Source organism: Mustela putorius, unplaced genomic scaffold (assembly GCF_011764305.1).
Source record: "Mustela putorius furo isolate JIRA1106 unplaced genomic scaffold, ASM1176430v1.1 tig00000738_pilon_pilon_pilon, whole genome shotgun sequence".
In the NCBI taxonomy this organism is placed as follows: domain Eukaryota; kingdom Metazoa; phylum Chordata; class Mammalia; order Carnivora; family Mustelidae; genus Mustela; species Mustela putorius.
In genome coordinates this window covers 6,269,719-6,288,350 of record NW_025421463.1, presented here as the reverse complement: position 1 = coordinate 6,288,350, position 18,632 = coordinate 6,269,719, and the positions used below count along the sequence as shown (strand labels likewise).

The following is an 18,632-nucleotide window of genomic DNA, read 5'->3' as shown; positions in this document are numbered from 1 at the left end:
CAGGGACATCCCCCCCATCACTAGGGATCTCCTAGCTGTAGTTTCTACATGGGCAAAGCCTCCCCGGGCTGGCTGGGTTTAGAGTCCCCTTCAGCTCCTGCCTTTCAGGGTCCAACCCAACATGAATCCTTTGGATAGGATCTCATGCCCCTTCCCTGCTTTCCCTTCAACCCCCACCAATCCTCTTGGGGCAGGGTCCTCATTCAGAATGACCTCAAACCAGCCACATTCTGCAAGGTTCCCTCTGGGGTCCTGGGAAACACACTTGCATCCTGGCCCCCAGAGGTTGGGAGAGCAGGCTAGTCCCCAAGCAGCTCGGTCCTTGCCTCGCAGAAGCGGAAGCAGAAGCCTAGCCAGCCTCTCCACTTTGTCGCTCATCCTCAACCTCAGGGGACACATGCCATGCCCTTGGGTTTTCTGAAAATCCCCTTGCTTGGCCACACAGCCCTGGAGGGCTGAGGGACCAGGAGCACCTCCCCTTTGCAAGTCTATGCTTTGGAATGGGGGTACCTGGTCTGGACTGGAGCGGGCAGCAGAGCTGAGGAGAAAGGGAGGGATTGGAGTGGTACTTCCATTACAGGTCCCTCGGTCACAAACACTGGAGACAGGCCAGAAAGGGATGAGTCAGAGGTGAGGCGCAGGGTTCAGACCCCACCAGTGGAAGGCAGTGAGTCAGGCAGCCCGTGGGGGCCAATTTGCAGTCCGGAGATTGGTTTTGAATACGGAGCCTGAGGGTGTCACATCAGGGTAGAGCAGAGGGGTTGAAAGCATGGACTTTGAAGTTAAGGTGTTTGGGTTTCAATTCCAGCTCCGCACACAACTTATCAAGGGTGCCACCCAGAGGAAGTGACTCGGTCTCTCTTGCCAGTTTCCCTGGCTGCACCATGGGAGCAGCAAACCAGAATGAAACTCCAGTGTGAGGCTCAAAGCCTGGCTCATGTGGCCCTCAGCAGGGTTCCCTGCAATCCCAGGAGGAAGAGAGTATTACTTTCACCTCCCATTTTACAGATGGGGAAACTGAGGCACGACAGAGCCTGAGCAACACGCTGTGGAAGGCCCATACAGTCAGGCAGCCCAGCTCTACTTAGTGTGCCCTCACCTACCAAGCTACACAGCAGGATGTGGGCACAGTGGGAAGGATGACTGCACGGGTTCAAATCCCACCTCAACCTCATAGGAATTCGTGAGCCGTAACTTCACCTTTCTAGAACACAGAGAGACCTCATTTCTATATCATGGGTACTGAGCTCTCTGGGTTGTGAGGGTTTAATTAGTTAATCCTTGTAAAGTCCACTCCGTCTGTATTAACTGTCCTTAGAGCAGTTCTTGGTTGGAAGGATGATTAGAGGAAGCCCCTCTCCTCTGTTTTACAGAAGAGGAGGCAGAGGCCCCAGAGAGAGTGACTGACGGCACTGAGATCACAGAGTGGCAGAGCTGGGACTCACCCACTGCTTCTCAATGATCTGGAAGCTGTTATGTGGGAGGATGGCATTGAGAGTTGGTGAGCAAACCCCCGGAGCCCCTGGGCGGGAAGTCAGAGGGATGGTCAAGTCCGGATACACAGGTCTGGAAGAGATCTCCTCTTACCCAAGAGGTGCTTGAACAAAAACCCTCTCACACCCATCACCTCAGGCCTCCCAAGAACCCTGCCAAGCAGGGACTCCCGGCTTCCACAACAGCTGAGGGGCACGAGGGCTGGAGAGGGGAAGTAAACCGACCCCTGGAACCCAGACAAGAGTCTCCTTCTGGTGGCAGGGGTGAAAGGCAGGCGGAGGAGGGATGAGTGTGGAGGAGCAGATCAGGGCTGATCAGAACAGAAAGCTTCCGCCGGGACTTCGACATGGAAACTGTGCCAAGGGAGCCTGAGAGAGGACGGTCACTTTAATGAGTCCCTGTGGGGGACCATCTACAATTGCCTTTTCCAAAGTGCATCCTGTTGCCTTGATCACAGACAGGAGTATCGGAGCCTTAACAGAGAACCCCTAGGGACCTCCAAATCCACCCCGGAAGAATGCGTGACTCGTGCTGGGATTTCACACCATGAGATGAGGGGGACAGAAGGCTGGCAGGGGGGCCTGTCTTTATGCCTCAGCACCAAGAACCCCTGCCACCTGCTTTGTCCCATTTTCACCAGCCCATCTCGGCTCTGCATAGATGTTTCCCTCTGGCTCATAAAGGCTAATTGCTAGCAGCTGTCATTTAAATGGAGGCTCATGTCTTTGTCACACTCTGAGCCCAGCCTTGGGAAGAGACAAAGAAGACTTTGGTCTTCTGCTCTAATGAAGGTCATATTCCATCTAGAGGGACCGCAGGGGACCTGTTCCCTTCTAGCTTCAACTCCGATTGGCTGTGTGCCTCCTATGTGTCTGCCATGTATCCGCATTTTCACACTTACCCTGAGTCTCATTGTTCTACAGAGATTTCAGAAGTTTGGGGAGGGAGCAAGATGCCGGGCAAAGAGAGACCCGGGTTACTATCCAAGTACATGAGGCTTGGCTTTTCAGTTCTCTTTTAACTACTGGTTTTTCATTTAATTCTACAGAAACTGTGATGACAATTTCTTGAAATGTACTGAGATTTGCTTTTTACCATGCCACATGATGTAATGGCTGGAAATCTTCGGTGTGTGCTTGACAGTGATGTGTCAGGTGCAAGATTCCATACATGCTGTTTGTAATTCTCCTGTGCATTTATTTGCGGCCGGCATCTTTGTATGTCTTGTAATTTTGGATTGCAAGCTCACATTAAGGAGGGTTTTATCTGTGAGTATCACACTGTGGCTTTTATTGTGGGAACGTCCCTCCAGGGAGGCTTGTATTTCCCATTGCCACATGCTCTGTGGGTGTAACGCATCCCACATTTGCTTTGTATGTTAATTATCAGACTCGGTAGTTCTGGAACCACACGGGTAATGCAAATTCAAATCTCAAATTTGTGTTAGTGAAGGTCTAGAGTCATAATCAAGAGAGATTTCATTTTTGTTTTTCCAACCAGAGCCAAAAATGAGACAATGTCTCTGACAACTTTTTTTTTTTTTTAACATTTGTCTTTTCATTGAAGACATGCTTTATTCAGGTGTCTTGGTTTCAGATCTCTTTTTGGCAATGGCCAGGGGCCTTGTCTCCCAACTGTATATAGATGTAGACTCCAAGCTCCTTGGTTACCAAGTTCAACAAAGGCCAACACCTCCCCACACCTGTCCTGGTGTCACTGCAGACTCGCCCTGCAGGCAAAGGATTGGCATCTTCTTATCACTCTGATTTTGGCTTCCTCTTTGTTTATGGTCCTTGAGGATTTCTTTACTACCTTGGAAGGTCAGCTGGGTATTTAACAGAATGTCTGTTATACAGTAGTATCTCTAGGTATTGTGTAACATCCCACTGGAAGCTTCCATTCACCATGCCCAAGTCCTGGGTTCCACTCCTTCAGCCTCTGAGGGACCCTGGTAAGCACCCGCCCATACACTGCTTGTCTGACTCACTATCCCCAGCCAACTGCCCCACAACCTCACCCAGAGGAAAGGCATGAGATTGTTGGGTGGGTGGCAGGCAGGGGCTGGATATCCCAGTGGCCTCTGGAGCAAAGCACCTAAGTTCTAAGTGATCCTTCCCAGGTGTCTGGTGACATCTCAGAGCTGAGCTATACTTGGGCACAAAGGTTCTTCAACTAAAGGACAGGTTCCTCTAGCAGTCCCTCGGTGAGCAGGAACTTGCTGCTCCAAGTCTCACATCTATGGATCAAAATCCCTCCTGATTCACACCCAAGGTGTCCCAAACTGCATTCACCCTCCTCCCAAGCCGCCTCCTCCACCAGGCTCCTCCGCCCGTCTGCCCCATGAGTGGCACCAACACCCACTCTCGCTCACTAGACACCCAGGAGGTTTTCAGAGGCTCTCTCCTGCAAGCACTGCAAGCCAGTCGCAAAATCTTCAATATTCCAAATCTCCCTCAACTCTGGCCATCCCTCCCATCCGCACCACCTCTGCTGTGCCCGGTCTCATTAGTGCTCACCAGGGTCATCTGTTCCTCTGTCCCTCCTCTGCTGAGGATGGATGTCTGGAGGGTGGGGCCCCTCCCCTGCTGCTTCCCTTGCAGAGCCCACATGTGGATCTGGTCCCTGAGTTCTCAGAGCTGGAGCCATTTGAAGTCCGAACTGTCAGAAGCACGCAGCCTGAACAAAGGGTGCAGAATGGGCACAGAAGCCTGTGATCTGGCTTGAGGGGGGCTTGCCATCTGGAGGCAACCACGCTGAGCCTCCCTTTTCACTTCAGGCAGAGCTTGGTAAGGACAGAAAAATCACTGCACTTACAGCTTTAAAAAAATGATGGGAGTGACTTTGTGAACTTGTCCTCGCCCATCCCCACCCCCGTCCTTCCCTTGGCCCAGCCCTGAGCCTCGCTGCATGGCTGACCTGGACCCCAGGCAAGGCCCAGGAATAGGAGGTGAGGCTGGGGGGGCTGGGTCGGGGGCCACCTGGCAGATAAACCCCGTGACACCAACAGTGACGCTGACGCATTTCAGACAGGGCATCATGGCCTCTGGGCCCAGTGGTCCTGCCCAGCCCTGCAAACAAACCCTCCAGTGCTCCTTAAGAAGCAGTTGTGATCATGCTCACTCAGAGGCAACTAATACACAGAGCTCACTGCTTAGTGATGGCATGCGACAAGGCACTGTGACTTGTGACAAGGGACGGCAGCGACTCTAAGTCTCTGAAGGCACCTGCCTCACAAGGGCAGCTGCCCCGTGTTCTCAGTCCCAGGGAGCATGGGGCTTGGGGGCAAGTCTGGCCTGGAGGGCAGCCCCTGCCATCACTGAGAACCAAGCCACTTTGGCAAATGAATGAATTAACCTAGTCTCCCCCCATGGGAACCTGACAGCTCCTCCCTTGAGGCTTTGCTAGGCACCGGGGAGTGGGGCAGGTGCCCGGGGTGCCGGGGGGGGCGGCGGGGAGAGGGGGATGAAGGGAGACAGAAAAGCTCTCACTGGGGTTTGGCCTGTAGTGGGTGGGCTGAGCTTCCGGCTGTTCTTTCGCTCAGTGTGGATTAAGGAGTTTTGGAGAAGAAAACGCTGAACACCTGGTGAGATGCCAGGGGGAGGGAGGGGTGGCTTGGAGTAGTTGCCCTGGAGAAGGGCCGGCCCTGACTTCAGAGGGACACCACATCCCTCGCCCCCTTACCACCTACCTGCCGGGACCAGGGGCAGACAGGGACACGCTTCCATTTGTCCTGCTGGCCCAGGACCAGTTGGATGAATTGTCCTGGGGTCCCAGGTCTGCTGCTCAGTTACTCCCCGGCCTCCCTGAGCCCATCAGGAAGGGGGTGACAACTGGAGAAAAGATGGAGGGCCCAGTGGGTCAGGCGCCAGGCTGTGAGCTGCGGGTTATCACGGGATGACGCGCTCCCACCCACAGAGGGACAGGGCCTCGGGTTGTGGACGGGGAGGTGCTGCTGACCATGGGAGGAACCCCTGAGAGTACCCAAGGACATTGGGAGGGGCCTGCACCCCCAGGAGGCCGCCAGGTGGAGGATTTGGGATCCTGAGGGCAAGGCAAGGTGGGGGCAGGGGTGGGGGTTTCCAGCCCCCTTGTGGCACCCGTGTGGAACAGGCAGGGGTGATGCAGGCAAGAATGGAGCCTGGCAGATGGGTCAGGATGGGTGGGGGTGCGCAGGGTGCGGAGACATCCCAGAGGAGAGACAGTGGGGATTTCATGATGGGGGCAGTGTGGGTGCTGTGGGAGGATTCAGGGGGGACACCTGCTTAAGAGCCACAAAAGTGGCTCAAGAGCAGAGGGGTGGGCCCTTGAGGAAGGTATGGGATTGCCCGGGGTGGCGGCTTTTAAACCCCCGAGGCTCCTCTGCGTGGGGAGAGGGCGCCTTGTGGCTGCTTATCTCATTGGAGAAGGCACCCAAGCACCCAGAAAACATTTCTCTGCACTGGTCTGCTCTCCCAGGCGCTGTGGCAAGATGCTTGTTAGGGGGACGCCTGGGTGGCTCAGTGGGTTAAGCCTCTGCCTTCAGCTTGGGCCATGGTCTCGGGGTCCTGGGATCGAGCCCTGCATTGGGATCTCTGCTAGGCAGGGAATCTGCTCCCCCCACCCTCTCTGCCTGCCTCTCTGCCTACTTGTGATCTGTCTTCAAATAAATAAAATCTTAAAAAAAAAAAAAAAAAAGCAGCTGCTTGTTAGGGACCCAGCTCCTCAGGCTCCCTCGTCTGCAGCTACTATGATTCCAAGTGGGGGCCGGGGAGCAGGGAGCTGGCAGTGGCAGGCCCTCCCCCCCTCCAAGGTACCCACCAGCCTGGAAGCCCTGCAGTTGCACGGCTTGGGGTCCTCACCCCCAGCTCAGCCCACCTACCGGCTGCGAGGTGGGAGGCGGTGAGCTTAGAAATGGACCACAGCTGGCAGGCCAGGCCAAACCCCTCCTCACGTGCAGCAGGTGAGGCCTGGCCAGATGTGATGTGTAAAGACCACAGGCACGGCGGGAAGAAATGAGACAGACACATCCCCACCCTAGGGGCCAGGCCTTAGCTTCGGAATGTGACAATTTATTTGGGGGGGGGGGCAAAAGAGGCTTTTCACTCCCCCTTCCTGGCATTGATACAACATTGAAGAGCAGCAGGAACTAAACGTACAAGACGAGAGTAATCGGCACAAACCCCCCTCCCCCGGCCCAGAAACAACCGAATCCGGAACAGAACCAAAGCCCACACCCAAAACACGCCGTCTTCTCCACCTGCAGGCTCCAGGAGCGGGAGCGGGCAGGTGGCCTGGGGGACCCACCCCCACGTGGGGGTGAGGGGTGACATCTCCATTTCTGGTCTCCTGCCGCCCGCTCAGTCCCTCTTGTGCACCACTGGAGGCAAAGTTTAGCCAGCTGGCAGCTGGATGGTTGAACCACAGACAAAGGCAACAACACTTCATTTTTAAAATGAGAAAGAGAAAGAAAGAGATGGCGCCCCTCCCCCAATATAGAGCTATATACGTATATTTTATATATATAGAATTCATTCGTGCACAATTCATTTAAATGAGCTTTTCAAAAATTAAAAAAAATTATAAGATACATTTTTTTAGGCCTTTGTTTTTTTAAATTAAAACGAACAAAAAGTGTCCATCTGCACTCCTCCCAAGAAGGGGGGCAGGCCCCAGAACCCTTCGTTCCTTCTACCTTGCTTGGCCTGTTGCAAGGGGTCCCCTGTTAGACCACCAACCCCATTTGCCTAGCTGAAGCTCTGCATACAGTAGGCACTCACTCAGTGTTGGAGCAGGGTATCAACTCCTTCGAGGAGGGGCAGGGGGACCCCATAGGCATGGGGCGTGGGGTCCTCAGTCCCCACTCAGCCTGGCCCCGTACTCTGGCATCTTGGTGACTGCCAGCAAGATGCGAGTCAGGCTGGGGAGACCCTCTCCTGGAGTGTTAGCCCCTAAATTCCTTTTTGAATCTGAGAGGAGATGCAGACCGAAAAAACTGAAAACCTTTAAACACTTTCCTTTTCTTTTTAAAAGTGATTCCTTAAACCATACAAGCCCCCAGAGAGGCTGCCTTGGACTAGTGCATGGGAGCCCGGAAGCGGAACTGACCCTACGGGGCTCCGCTGTCCGGCGTGGGCCAAGTGCAAAAACAAAATAAAAGCGAAAAAACCCCAAAACCCCAAAACCCCAACCCAACCCAACCAACCAATAAAACCCCAGAAGGTGGGAATGGTGGTGTGTCCACTTGGGTCCCCATGGAGGCTGAAAGGGCTGTTCATGGCCCAGCACCCCCCACCTAACAGGTTCCTCCTCTGGGTTGACCCCTCAACCAGGGCTGCCTGGGAAGGGTGGGCAGTGGGGGGCGGGGGGGCGGACACCTGCCAGCTCTGCAGCGGCCTCAACATCCCAGGCTCCCTCCTTTGAATGGGCTTTTCCCAAAACACCAGAGCAGCTGGGCTCTTCACCCCAGCGAAGCAGCTTTGCCTCCCAGAACCCCAGTTTCCTGGTCTTTTCAATGGGGTAACCCCTCCCACTGTGCCCACCTCACACTGAGGTTGGACCTCAATCATCCCTTCTTTTCAACAGAAGGATGGGGCTCGTTTTGCCCCGGACCCCTTTGCAGGGCAAGAACAAGGGGGCTGTGGGAGGTTAGAGGCCCCAGTGCCAGAGCCACTGACCGGCACTGAATCCTCAGCACCCGTCTGGACACCAGCAGTGCTTTATGAAGAGGACTTGGACCCAATATGCCCATTTCACAGAAGGGCACACTGAGGGTCAGAGAGGGGAATAAGACAGGGAGGTGTCCCAACTTCCCATCTCAAACTGGAGACACCAAACCTCCTTGTTTCCTATGACATGTGGGTGGGGAAGGGGTGGCATTAAGGGGAGATGACCGATGCCCCAACCAACACGGAATATAGCAGGATATCAGGCTTTGGGGGGGGGTATTTCACTTATAAAAATAAAGCAAACCAGAATGCAACTTCTGCTTGGTAATTAGGCAAACGGAAAAGCAGCAAGGGGAGAGGAAGGGCCGGTAGGAGGCTGATTCGTGCAAGAGTGTGTGGGGGGTGGGGCGGTTAGGATCCCCGCTCAGAGCCGCCCTGGGAGAGAGGTAAGGAGGGCCTCACTTGCTCTTGACCCTGTGCCCACCTCAAAGCAGTGCGCATGCGTGCCTCTGGGTGTGCTGACACGGAATGGGGCCACATGGCTGAGGGTCAGGGGCAGCAGCCCACCTGTGCAAAGAGAAGGGGCAGGCCTTCCCCTCTCCCCATGGTTACCCCCAATCCCTTAGGGTCACCACCTAAAATTCTCCCAGAATCTACAGCTTCTTCTCCCTGAAGCTTGTATCCCCCACGTGGTCAGGGAAGCTCAGGGCTGTTGTGGTCTTTGGGGTGATGGGGTGGGAGGGACCAGATGACCCGACAAGCTGGCAAACAAATGACAGAGAGCAAGACACCCAACTGCATCTAGTCACCGGCCTTCCTGGACAAAGTCACCAAGGACACAACAGTGGGACTCCTGCTCACCCCCCCTCTCCAGCCTTCCCCTCAGATCTCAGCTCCCTTCGCTGGGTGCCTGCAGGGCTGGCTAGTTCCCTTGGGACCAGCAGTCATCCTTCCCTTTGAAGGAGGGTAGGTGTGGGGTCTGGGCCCAGGACAGGAGGGAGGTTGCCCCCTGCCTCAGGCCGAGGGGAGAGAGCAAGCAGTGGGCCAAACCCCAAGGACCTGCCCGCTAGGCCTAGGCCCTCCGTCCCGTTCCTAACACCGCCACCTCACCTGTGCAATCACTGCAGTACGAATTTTCTTTAAATATCTCTTTCTCTCCCCTCCCCCGCTCCCACCCTGACCCCATAGGAATCCCACAATATTTTTTTCTATTTCTTTTTTCTTTTTTCCTCTTTTTTTGTTTTTTGTTTTTTTGCAAAACTAATTCTTTCACTTTCCTGTCATAAAATCACCTCTGAAAACACAACTTCTTTACAAAAAAAGTCACGAATGACACGGACTCTCAGGAAAACACATTTCTATGGTCTCTGGAAAACACCTGTAACTGACACCCAGGCAGTCACTCACCTGGGGTGAGGGGTCACGGGGGTGGGGGGTGGGGACATCCCCTCGAAGGACAGAGGAGAAATACCAGCCCTTATTTGGGGGGAAGCCAATTGGCACTTGGACGGCCACAGAGCCAACACAAAGGGCAGGGTGGGGAGGGTCGAGGAGTGCCAGCCCCCCAAACCCTGGGAGGGCCCTTGTCCTACATCGGGGGGGGGGGGGGCGGGGGGGGGGCAGGGAGAGTTGGAAGAACAAGTCCTCCCACACTCCGGACAAAGGCATCTGCTCCCGAACGGGATTCCCTTTCTGCCTCCTCCTACCTTTGCCATCACGCGCCTCAGTTGGGCCACTGCTCGCTGCACACGCCAGGAAGTTCCCTCGAGCCAGGAGCAGGGCTGCGCCACCCAGGCCAGACTGAGACGTGGGGCCAGCCCAGCAGGTGGCCACCCCGAGTGTCCCGGAGCCCAGGTCCCACATACCCTCTCTCTCCTGGAGAGCACATGCCCCTCTTTGGTCACCCCCTTTGGCCTGCCTGCCCTCCACCAATGGCACAGACCCTTCCGACCCCGGGCTCCAGAGCCTCCTACTGGTGCCAGCAGGTGGTGCTGTGAGAAGAGTTTCAGCGGTCAGACGCAAGGCGGTGGGGGGGAGGGGCGGAGGCGGGGCGGCAGGAGGGCCTGGGACATCCCCCCCCCTCACCCGGAGTGGTTTCCAGGGCAGAAACCTCTCCATCTCAGTCCCCACCGTGCCATGTCTGCAGCAAAGGCCTGGCTGGTTGAGCGGACCCTCTAGAAGAGGAGGGTGTGCGGGGGGAGTGCACCCCAGCACATTTGGGCTGGGGGGGAATGGGCCTGGGGGCTCCACAGCAAACTCCTTGGCCCTGCGCAAGGTCTGGGCAAGGAAAGGTCGGGCCTTCGACAATCACATTCTGAGCAACCCTCAAGGGAGCCGCCTGGAAAGCCCTGGGCCCAGTGCACATCCAGGTACGTGCGCAAACACGCCGTGGGGCGGCAGGGACGCCCGCCAGCTGGAAGTTTCCACGGCAGATTCTTGTAGCACCTTTGGTTGAGAACTGAAGGGCCCTTTAGCTACTGGGAGGCCCAGGCAGGGTGAGGTCCCTGCCGACCCCTCCCACCCCTGAGATGGGGAGGAGGAAGGAGCCAGGCGGGTGGAGCCTAAGGGGACCTGCTCAGGTCAGGTCCAGCAGTGGGCAGGAAGACCCAGGCCTCTGGCCCTGCTCTCGCCACCCTCACTGACCTCTGACTGGGCTTTGCCATCCCTGGCCCTCCTACCCAGGTCTGGAGGGGAAGGGACAGCGCCCCCACTGGGGAGGGGGTCTCCTAGGGGCCCCACAGCTGCCGGGTTAGCACCGAGAAATTCAGATGCTGTGCGTGAGAGCTGAAAGCAAGCTGGGGAGACAGAGCAGGATGCGGAGCAGGCAGCTGAACCCCAGGTTAGGGGGCTCCCTGGGAGCTACCCAGCAGGCCTCACTGGGCCCCAAGGACCAAGAAGGACTTCCAAGTGCCCTCACCCCACCCCAGCCCTAACGCGTTCCGGGACTGCTGCTCCCACTGGGCTCGTGGGAGGGGGGTGCTCCAACTGCCCAGCCCCATCCCGGAGGGGCAACACTGAGCCATTTGAAACAAGCAAAGCACAGGCAGAGGTGTCTGAGGGCAGGGATGGGGGCAGGAGCAAGAGGATGACTTTGGGCAGGAGGGCCCCCCCAAGCCCCCCTCCTTGGTGGAGCCCCCCTCACTTGCTCACCCCACCGCTGCCACCACCCCCAGTGGCACCTGCTACTCCAGTAGCCACCTTCTCGAAATCCTCAGGGTTGCAGAATTCCTTGATAGTGACTGTCAGAAGGTTGCTGGTGACATCGGTGACAACCACATTGGAGCAGGGTGACATCTCAGGGCGCCAGTCCCCAGCCTCAGGCTCGGAGGCAGCACTGGCAGGCTCGGGGGCCGCGGGCAGCGCCGGGCTGGTGGCAGCAGGGACGTCGGGAAGCACCCGCTTGCTGGTGGCCGCGGCCTCAGGAGGGATGGACAGGTCAAGCACTTCAGGCTCCCGCCAGTCGGGAGCAGTGGGGCTCACGGTCTCAGGGAGCAGCTTGGGGGGCACATCGTGGGGGTCGGACGAGGACTGCGGCGCTGGCGAGGGGCAGCTGGAGGAGCTGGAGCTGCGGGCATCAAAGGGGGCCGCGGGGGCAGCCAGGAGCAGCCCTGGGCTGGGAGGGGCCGCAGGGTCAGCCTTTCCCGCCAGCGGGGGAGGCGGAGGGCCGGGCGGGGGCTTATTGTAAAGCGCGAAGGGGCCGAACTTCATGTGGCGGATCTGGGTGCGTAGGATGCTCTCGCTGAACTTCTTGCTCTTGCCGATGACCCGGTTCCTCGAAGGGACCTTGGGGCGAGCGAGTGCTCCAGCCCCCTGCCCAGGGCCCCCGCCGCCACCCGTACCCTTGTCGATGACCTTCAGATTGAGGATGATGCGGTTACGCTTGGGCTCCCGAGGCTTCACCTTGCGGTTGATGATGCGCACCGTCTCGGAGAAAGGCGAGATAGGGGGGCGCAGGCCGGGACTGCCACCCTGGGGGTCAGGGCGGGGCAAGGGGCGGCGGGACATGCGGTGGCAGCGGCGGATGTCCTTCTTGAGCCGGTGCACAGCTGCGCTGGAGTGCAGCTTGGGCGAGGAGGCGCTGACGCCCGGCTTGACAGAGAAGTGCACATCGCTGATGCGGAGGGCCTCAGCCTGGGCCCGCGCCTGCGTGCGGGGAGGTGGCGGGCGGTGAGCAGGGGCGGGGCTTCCTGCTGACCTCCCCTGGGCGTGTCCCCCTCTCCCCCCACCCCCCCACCCCCCCCCCCGCCACCCGGTGCCTGCCACCCCCAAGTCCGATCTCATTAAACCATCCTGAGAGGCCGTCAGAGAACCCGCGGGTCCCCCAACCCTGTCTTAAGAGACAAAATGAAAGGGACTCAGGTGAAGCAAAGTGCACGTCTGAGGGCCCCGTCAACCCTTGTCCAAGCGGGACTCTAAGTCTAGCTACTTTTGAAGACCTGTGTCCCTGGGACAGATGGATGGGCAGCTGCGCTGGCTGACACAGGAGTGAAGGCAACCAGGCCACTGCCTGGGAAGAACTCGGCTCTGTGAAGGATCCCAGCCTCGGCGGGCACCCCCAGATTCTTGGTGCCAGAAGGAAGAGGGAGGCCCCTCCCCACTCCACCCCACACCCCAGGGCCACTGACCTACTTGCAGGGTCCCAAAGGCTCTGTCTACACTCTGCTTCTGGACAGGCTGCACCTCCAGCTTGGACCTGCGTCCCGGGCTGATTGTCCCCTCTGGGACCACCTCTTGGCCCTCTCAGCCCCTCCTGTACCCTCGCAGCCCCTCCTATTTCCCCTCTTGGGTCTGATACACGTCTGCCTGCCCAGGATCTGGCTCAAGGTCCGAGGCTGAGCAAATCAGGGCCAACAGATTCCAAAGCCAACACCTCAAGCCTAGGTTGGAATCTACCCCACTGAGACAAGAATCTAGTGCCAGGACAGGCTGGGTGGTGGTGTTGGCGGGGGATGGGGGGGGCAGGATGGTTGAGCAGGCCTGCTGGCAGCCAGGGAACCTTCTCTGGCTCCTGGGCTCAGCTGTACTCCCAAGTGTGAAATCTGTAAACCCCCACCACTGAGTTCAGGGCAGGGGACTCACAGGGTCCTATAAACTGCCGCCCCCCTCCCCCCCCGCGGCCAGCCCGTCCTTCACTAACAAAGTACTAGAGTCACAAGACAGCTCCGACTCCCAACACACAGCCTCTCCCCCAGGGGCTGCCCTCCCTGGAGAAGACAAGGGGAAGACAGTGAGGATGTTGGGGGACTCAGTGTAACAAAAAATGGATGGGGCCCGGAGGAGCACAGCTTAGAGGCACAGGCCTGTCCCGGAGGTGGTGCTAAGACCAACAGGGAAGGCACAGAGTCCAGTGGGGAGAAGATGCAGTGGTCAAGGGACTAAAAGCAATGGCTGATCAGTCACACTTCCTGGGTTCTGGTGGGGGACACTCGCTAGGCAGTATCTGCCTCAATCCAGGTGGGAGACAGTGGTGGCCGAGGGGGAGGACACACTCCCACGGTCCATCTGTGAGCTCCCCAAGAGTGAGATCTGCTCTGGGGTCTCTCCACCACCTCCCCCACAGCACTAGACGCTTAACTGGTCCCTGTAAGGTAGCCTGCGTGCGCCTCAGACAAAACTAGGTTGTATCTGACCACAGGTCCCCGAAGCGCTGTTTGCAGACTTATTTGCTGAATTAGCAAGGTCTATAAAAGGTGGGAAAAACATTTTTTATGCTATGTGGCCCTCCTGGCCTCGCTTGGAGGGGGTCTCCTGGGGCTGCTTGGCCAATAATGCCTTTGAGCACTAGGTGGCAGCACCTGTGATCCAGCGTGTCCCACACCGGCAATGCCCCCCCTCCTGGGCACCAGCCAGTAGAGCCAGGCCAAGGCTCCCTCACATCCCTTCTCAGACAAAGGCAGGAGGGGGCCAGCCTCAACTTGGCATGGCAAGCAAGGTTCATCCCCAAGGAAGCTTGGGGGAATCTCCACTCTTTCTAACCCCTGCTCCCCCACCCCCGGAGGGGTTAGCGTTCACGCCATCCACAGGCTGCCTGAGCTCTCAGACCTCTGTCCTCCTGGCTCTGCCCAAGCCCAGGGCTGATGGTTCCGGAGACGAGGCAAAAGTGGGCAAACCTCACACCTGGGATGACACTCTGGCTCGGTGGGCCATCACCTACGGTCAGATAATACATGCTACCTGCTCTGCCCAGCGTTTGGCACAAAGCCCATACTCAACAAATACCAGATTTCTCGCTCCACAGAGGTGGGGGGGGGGGGAGGACAGGGGATTGATGAGTGATAATCTTTTACTAATACATGGTTTCCAAACCTTTTATGAGGAACATGCCTCACTTTATAGCTTCTAAATATATATATATATATATATATATATATATATATATATATATATATTTAAAGACTGGTTTACCCTTTCTCTTCCTCTTTCCTCCCAGGCTGAGAATCTGTGAAGGTAGGACCTGGGTCTGCCTGTGAATTAAAAAGGCCAACCGCAGCCACTGTGTTTGCTGCACTCTGATGGGGTGAGAGGCACGGTTCTGAGGGGTTGGCCTGTATGTACCATAGACCACAGCACAGAAGTTTAGAGATCTGGACCCGGCCGCTGACTCTCTGTGACCGTGGACCAGTGCCACAACCTCCCTGGCCTTCGTTTTCCTAGGTGTAAAATGGGGCTAAGTCACAACCTACCTCACGGGCTCCCGTCTGCCTTCAGAACAGCTCGGGGCAGTAAAGTAAAGGCTGAGTATCATTTGTTTACTAAACACACCCCCTCTCAGCGACCCACAGAGCCATGGGCCAAACTGGTCTCCATCACCCCTTGCCAACATCCACATCACTCTCAGGTCCACTCAGCTGCCTCTCCACCCCCTCCCCGACCACCTCTGCGGCCTTCATCATCTCCTCAGTGTCCACCTTGTCCCCTCCACCGGATGTGTGTACTCTCTGAGGGACAGGGGGAGGAAAAGGAGCCAGAATGAAGGCAGGAAGCTGGGTGGTGGGCCCTCGAGTTAAGTCACCTCTCCCCTCTGGGCCTTGATATTTTTATCTGGGTAATGGGACTAATACTCCTTCATAGGGTTGTTGAGAGGATTAAAGGAGATAATCCAGGTGAGGATTTAGTGCCCTGTTAGAATCAAGGGGGGGGGGGCATTTCGTGAATCCAAGCTCACGGTCATTACTCACTTGACCGCTAGAGGGCGCTCCAGCTGCGCTGAGAGGCTGTCACACAGCCCTCCCGCCCTCCAGCTGCTCCGCCCCATCCCTCCTCCTCTAAGAAGCATCAAGGGTTAAGGGCGCTCCTCCATGGATCCCCTAATGTGTGTCGGTTGGGAACAGGAGTCATGGAAATAGGTCATTCTGGAAACCAAAGGTTCTTTCATGTCTGCTTTAAGTTCAAACCCTTAGCCAGGCATAGACCTTTTGGGGTGGGGGTGAGGCTGGAGAGGCCCACCCCACCTTCATGGGGCTTTGGGCCTTTTGCAAGAACTGGAGATGCTGAGGCTGTACCTTCTGCACAGTCTCTTTCCTGCAGAGTTCTCCCTGCCCTTCCGGTGCCGATCACCTGAGTCACAGGCTGTCCGGGTGGGAAGGGGTCCCAAGGCAATGTTAGCACTATTGGGCCGACTATGGTGTCCCACGGAGGCCCGCCTGCAGTCTTGCCCATCTCCTAGGCTCATCTCACCTTAGCTCTCCGACTCTGACCTTTCTCACTAAGAAAAATCAAACAATCCCCCCAAAAGCCCTAAGATGGCTTCCTCTGGGGCTAGGTCTCCCTCCCTTGCCAAGGCTAATGTGCTATGCTCCCACTCCCCCCAGGCCCCATCCTCATTAGAACCTCCAGAGACAGCAAGAGGGGGGCGGAAAGCGTTGTGGGGGGGGGGGGCAGTGGCCCGGCCCAGGTGACAAACTCAAAGTAAAGTGATCTAAGGTCAAATTCAAGTTGCATTCCCCAGCGAGGAGGCGAGGCACACAGAACAAATCCTAAGACAGAGAAGGAAGCTGAGGGTAGGGAGGCAAGTGGCCCCCAAAGGCTTCTCCGGTTCCCAGCCCTGAGGGAAACTACATTTACTCTCCCCACGGATCCTAATTCCAGGCAGAGCCCTATCAGCTCAAGGCTGGGGGAGATGAGGGTTCGCCTCACCTGATTTGTAACCTCCCTGCTACCCGCTCAGGTAGACAGCCCCCACCTGCCTCACCCACCCCCATTCTGGAGCCCCGCTGGCCTGCCCCAACCCTGGTTTCTTCAGCGAGGATTATCCTCTTCCCTCACTCCCCACTCCCAGGCCCCTCTTGCTAAAGCTGGAGCTGGCCAGGGCCGGCTGCCAGGGGTTCGGTCTGGGGCTCACAACCACCCCCTGCCCAGCTGGGGCCCCTCTGGAAAGGTCCGCCTGCCCGGGCAGCCGAGGATCTGTCCCTCCCTTGCAGGCCCCGTGCTGCGCCAGGGCTAGGGGCCCGAGAGGGGGCTGCTGGGGCTGGGCCAGGTTACCTTCAGGAGGAAAGTTTTGGGTTTGGGTCCCCTCTTCTTGGGCCCATACAGCTCACGCTCCCTCTCCCTGCGGCCGAGAAACGCCAAAGGTTAAAAAGAGCCCCTTCGCGGGCCCCACTCCGCGCTGCCCTCCCCGGCTCTCCCGCGTCCCCGCGCGGCGCCCAAGCCGAGCCTTAACCCCGCCGCCCCTGCCAGCTCCGCAAACTCACTTCTGCTCGAAGGCTGCAATGAGCCGCGAGTCCAGGATGTTCTCCTCAGGCTCCCAAGTGCTGTACCTGCCGAGTCACACATGCACAAAATAAAAATGAAAACCTAAGAGGCAGAGGCACATGCGAGGCAGCAAACGTGCACACTTACCCCCCCACCCCCCACCACCGAAGGAAAAAAAAAAGGCCCTGGCTGTCCGCTGTCTCCCCTCCCCCCTCGCGCCTGGACCCCAGTGGCACTTACTTGATGGCCCATCCCTTCCATTTCACCAGGTACTCGATGCGTCCCTGAAAAACAGAGAAAAAAAAGGGGGGGGAGTGGGGGTGGGGAGGATGCGGGGACGCGAGGAGGCGGCGGCGCGGGGGTGGGCGAGAGAGCCCTGGTTAGCGGGACCACTTGGCCCCGACGGGCCGCGGACCCGGACACCGGCTGCGGGGCAAGGCGTCCCGCCTCGGGAGGCGGCTCACCTTTCGGATCCGCCGTTTGATGATGGATTCGGCCGCGAAGACCCGCTCGCCCACTGCAGACAGCTCCATCTTGCTCAGCGGCACCCACAGCCCATAATACTCCCAGCTCCCGCGGCCGGTGCTGCACCGCTCGCGCACGCGCCGCAGCGCACAGGCCCCGGCGGGCGGGCGCGCGGCGGGGCGCGCGCTCGTGTTCCAGCTGCGGGCCGTCACGTGACCCCTCGGGGCCGGCGCGCCGTTGCCAGGACCTCCCCCTCCCCCGGGGCGGTTGCTAGGGAAAGTGAGCGCTCCCGGGGCGGGGGTGCGCGCTGACTCTTAAAGGGGCCTCGCCTGGCGGCGGGAGTCTGGGCCCGGAACCCGGGGGATGTTTGGCTTGCGGGAGGCCTGGTCGGCGCAGTGCAGTCTACCAAACGCTTTCTTACTCCCTCTCCATCTTCCCGGCCCCCGATAGCTGACAACTTCTGCCTCCTTTTAACACCTCTCCCTTGCAAGTCTCCGTAGGCCCCAGCAGGGGAAGGGCGATGGAGTCTCCGCAGCTGCCGCGCATCCTCCCAGTAGAAGTTTGCAAACAGTTAAATATGATACAGCAGAAATGCATTTGCTGTTGCCTTGCCAGGCCCTGCGGGAATTTCTTTAAAACATTGCCCTCCCCCTCCCCAATCCATTATTTATGTATTCGTGGGAGTGTGGTTTTGTAACCAGTTAAGATGAATTAAAACAAAAACTCCACCGCAGGAAGAGGGGTGGGGGCGGTGACTTGGGGTGGAGGAAGGCCGGGAGGATCCAGTGTGTCTGTTCTTCGGCCGGGGTCTTGGGCGGCACCTGCCTTCACCCTGGAGGCGGGGTGAAGATCGCAGCCAGGACTATGTGGCGGCGAGGGGAGGGACAGAGAGGCTGTGGGGTGAGACGGGTTTCTGGCACCCCAGATCAGGCCCGAGTGGGTCATCCTTGGGTCATTTGGCAGAAACCACCCACAGGACCTTGTCTATATGTTTTCTGATTCCCAGGCCCCCTGGCCTCGGCGCTCTTCGGCTGCGTGCAGCTCCTTCGGTGGGTCCGCCATTGCTCCCGGGGAGACCAGACCCCAGCTTCCTATTTTAGGAGAGACCAGGAGACCTGGCTGTCGCGGAATGGACAGGAAATAGCCCTGTCACACAATACGCTCCATTTATTTTCCTTTCAATGATTTAAAGTTTATTTTTAATTACACCAGTGGCCTTGTTTTTTGTAAATTAAAAAAAAAACCAAACCTGACTGTCCATAATCTCCATCAAACCGTTGTTAATATCTTCACGAATCCTCTCCCAGCCTCTGTTCTACTTCTATACAAACCCACGTC

The 18,632-nt window shown here is 57.7% G+C and overlaps 1 protein-coding gene across 1 annotated transcript; it reads right to left on the bottom strand.

Moving 5' to 3' along the window:
• Positions 1-6,521: 6,521 nt before the first annotated feature.
• Positions 6,522-17,485, bottom strand: CBX6 (chromobox 6). Its single transcript, XM_004743264.3, has 5 exons — positions 17,294-17,485; positions 17,070-17,113; positions 16,829-16,894; positions 16,620-16,686; positions 6,522-12,281 (listed from the first exon to the last, which is right to left on the bottom strand). The coding sequence occupies exons 1-5, from the start codon at positions 17,360-17,362 to the stop codon at positions 11,277-11,279; spliced, it is 1,251 nt and encodes a 416-aa protein (XP_004743321.1). The 5' UTR covers positions 17,363-17,485; the 3' UTR covers positions 6,522-11,276.
• Positions 17,486-18,632: the final 1,147 nt, after the last annotated feature.

Excerpts from the sequence above, each read along its gene's own strand:
- CBX6 (XM_004743264.3), bottom strand. The coding sequence starts at position 17,362 with ATGGAGCTGTCTGCAGTGGGCGAGCGGGTCTTCGCGGCCGAATCCATC. Across the intron at positions 17,114-17,293 it reads TCAAACGGCGGATCCGAAAG|GGACGCATCGAGTACCTGGT; the intron begins GTGAGCCGCCTC and ends TCTGTTTTTCAG. Across the intron at positions 16,895-17,069 it reads TGGAAGGGATGGGCCATCAA|GTACAGCACTTGGGAGCCTG; the intron begins GTAAGTGCCACT and ends GTGACTCGGCAG.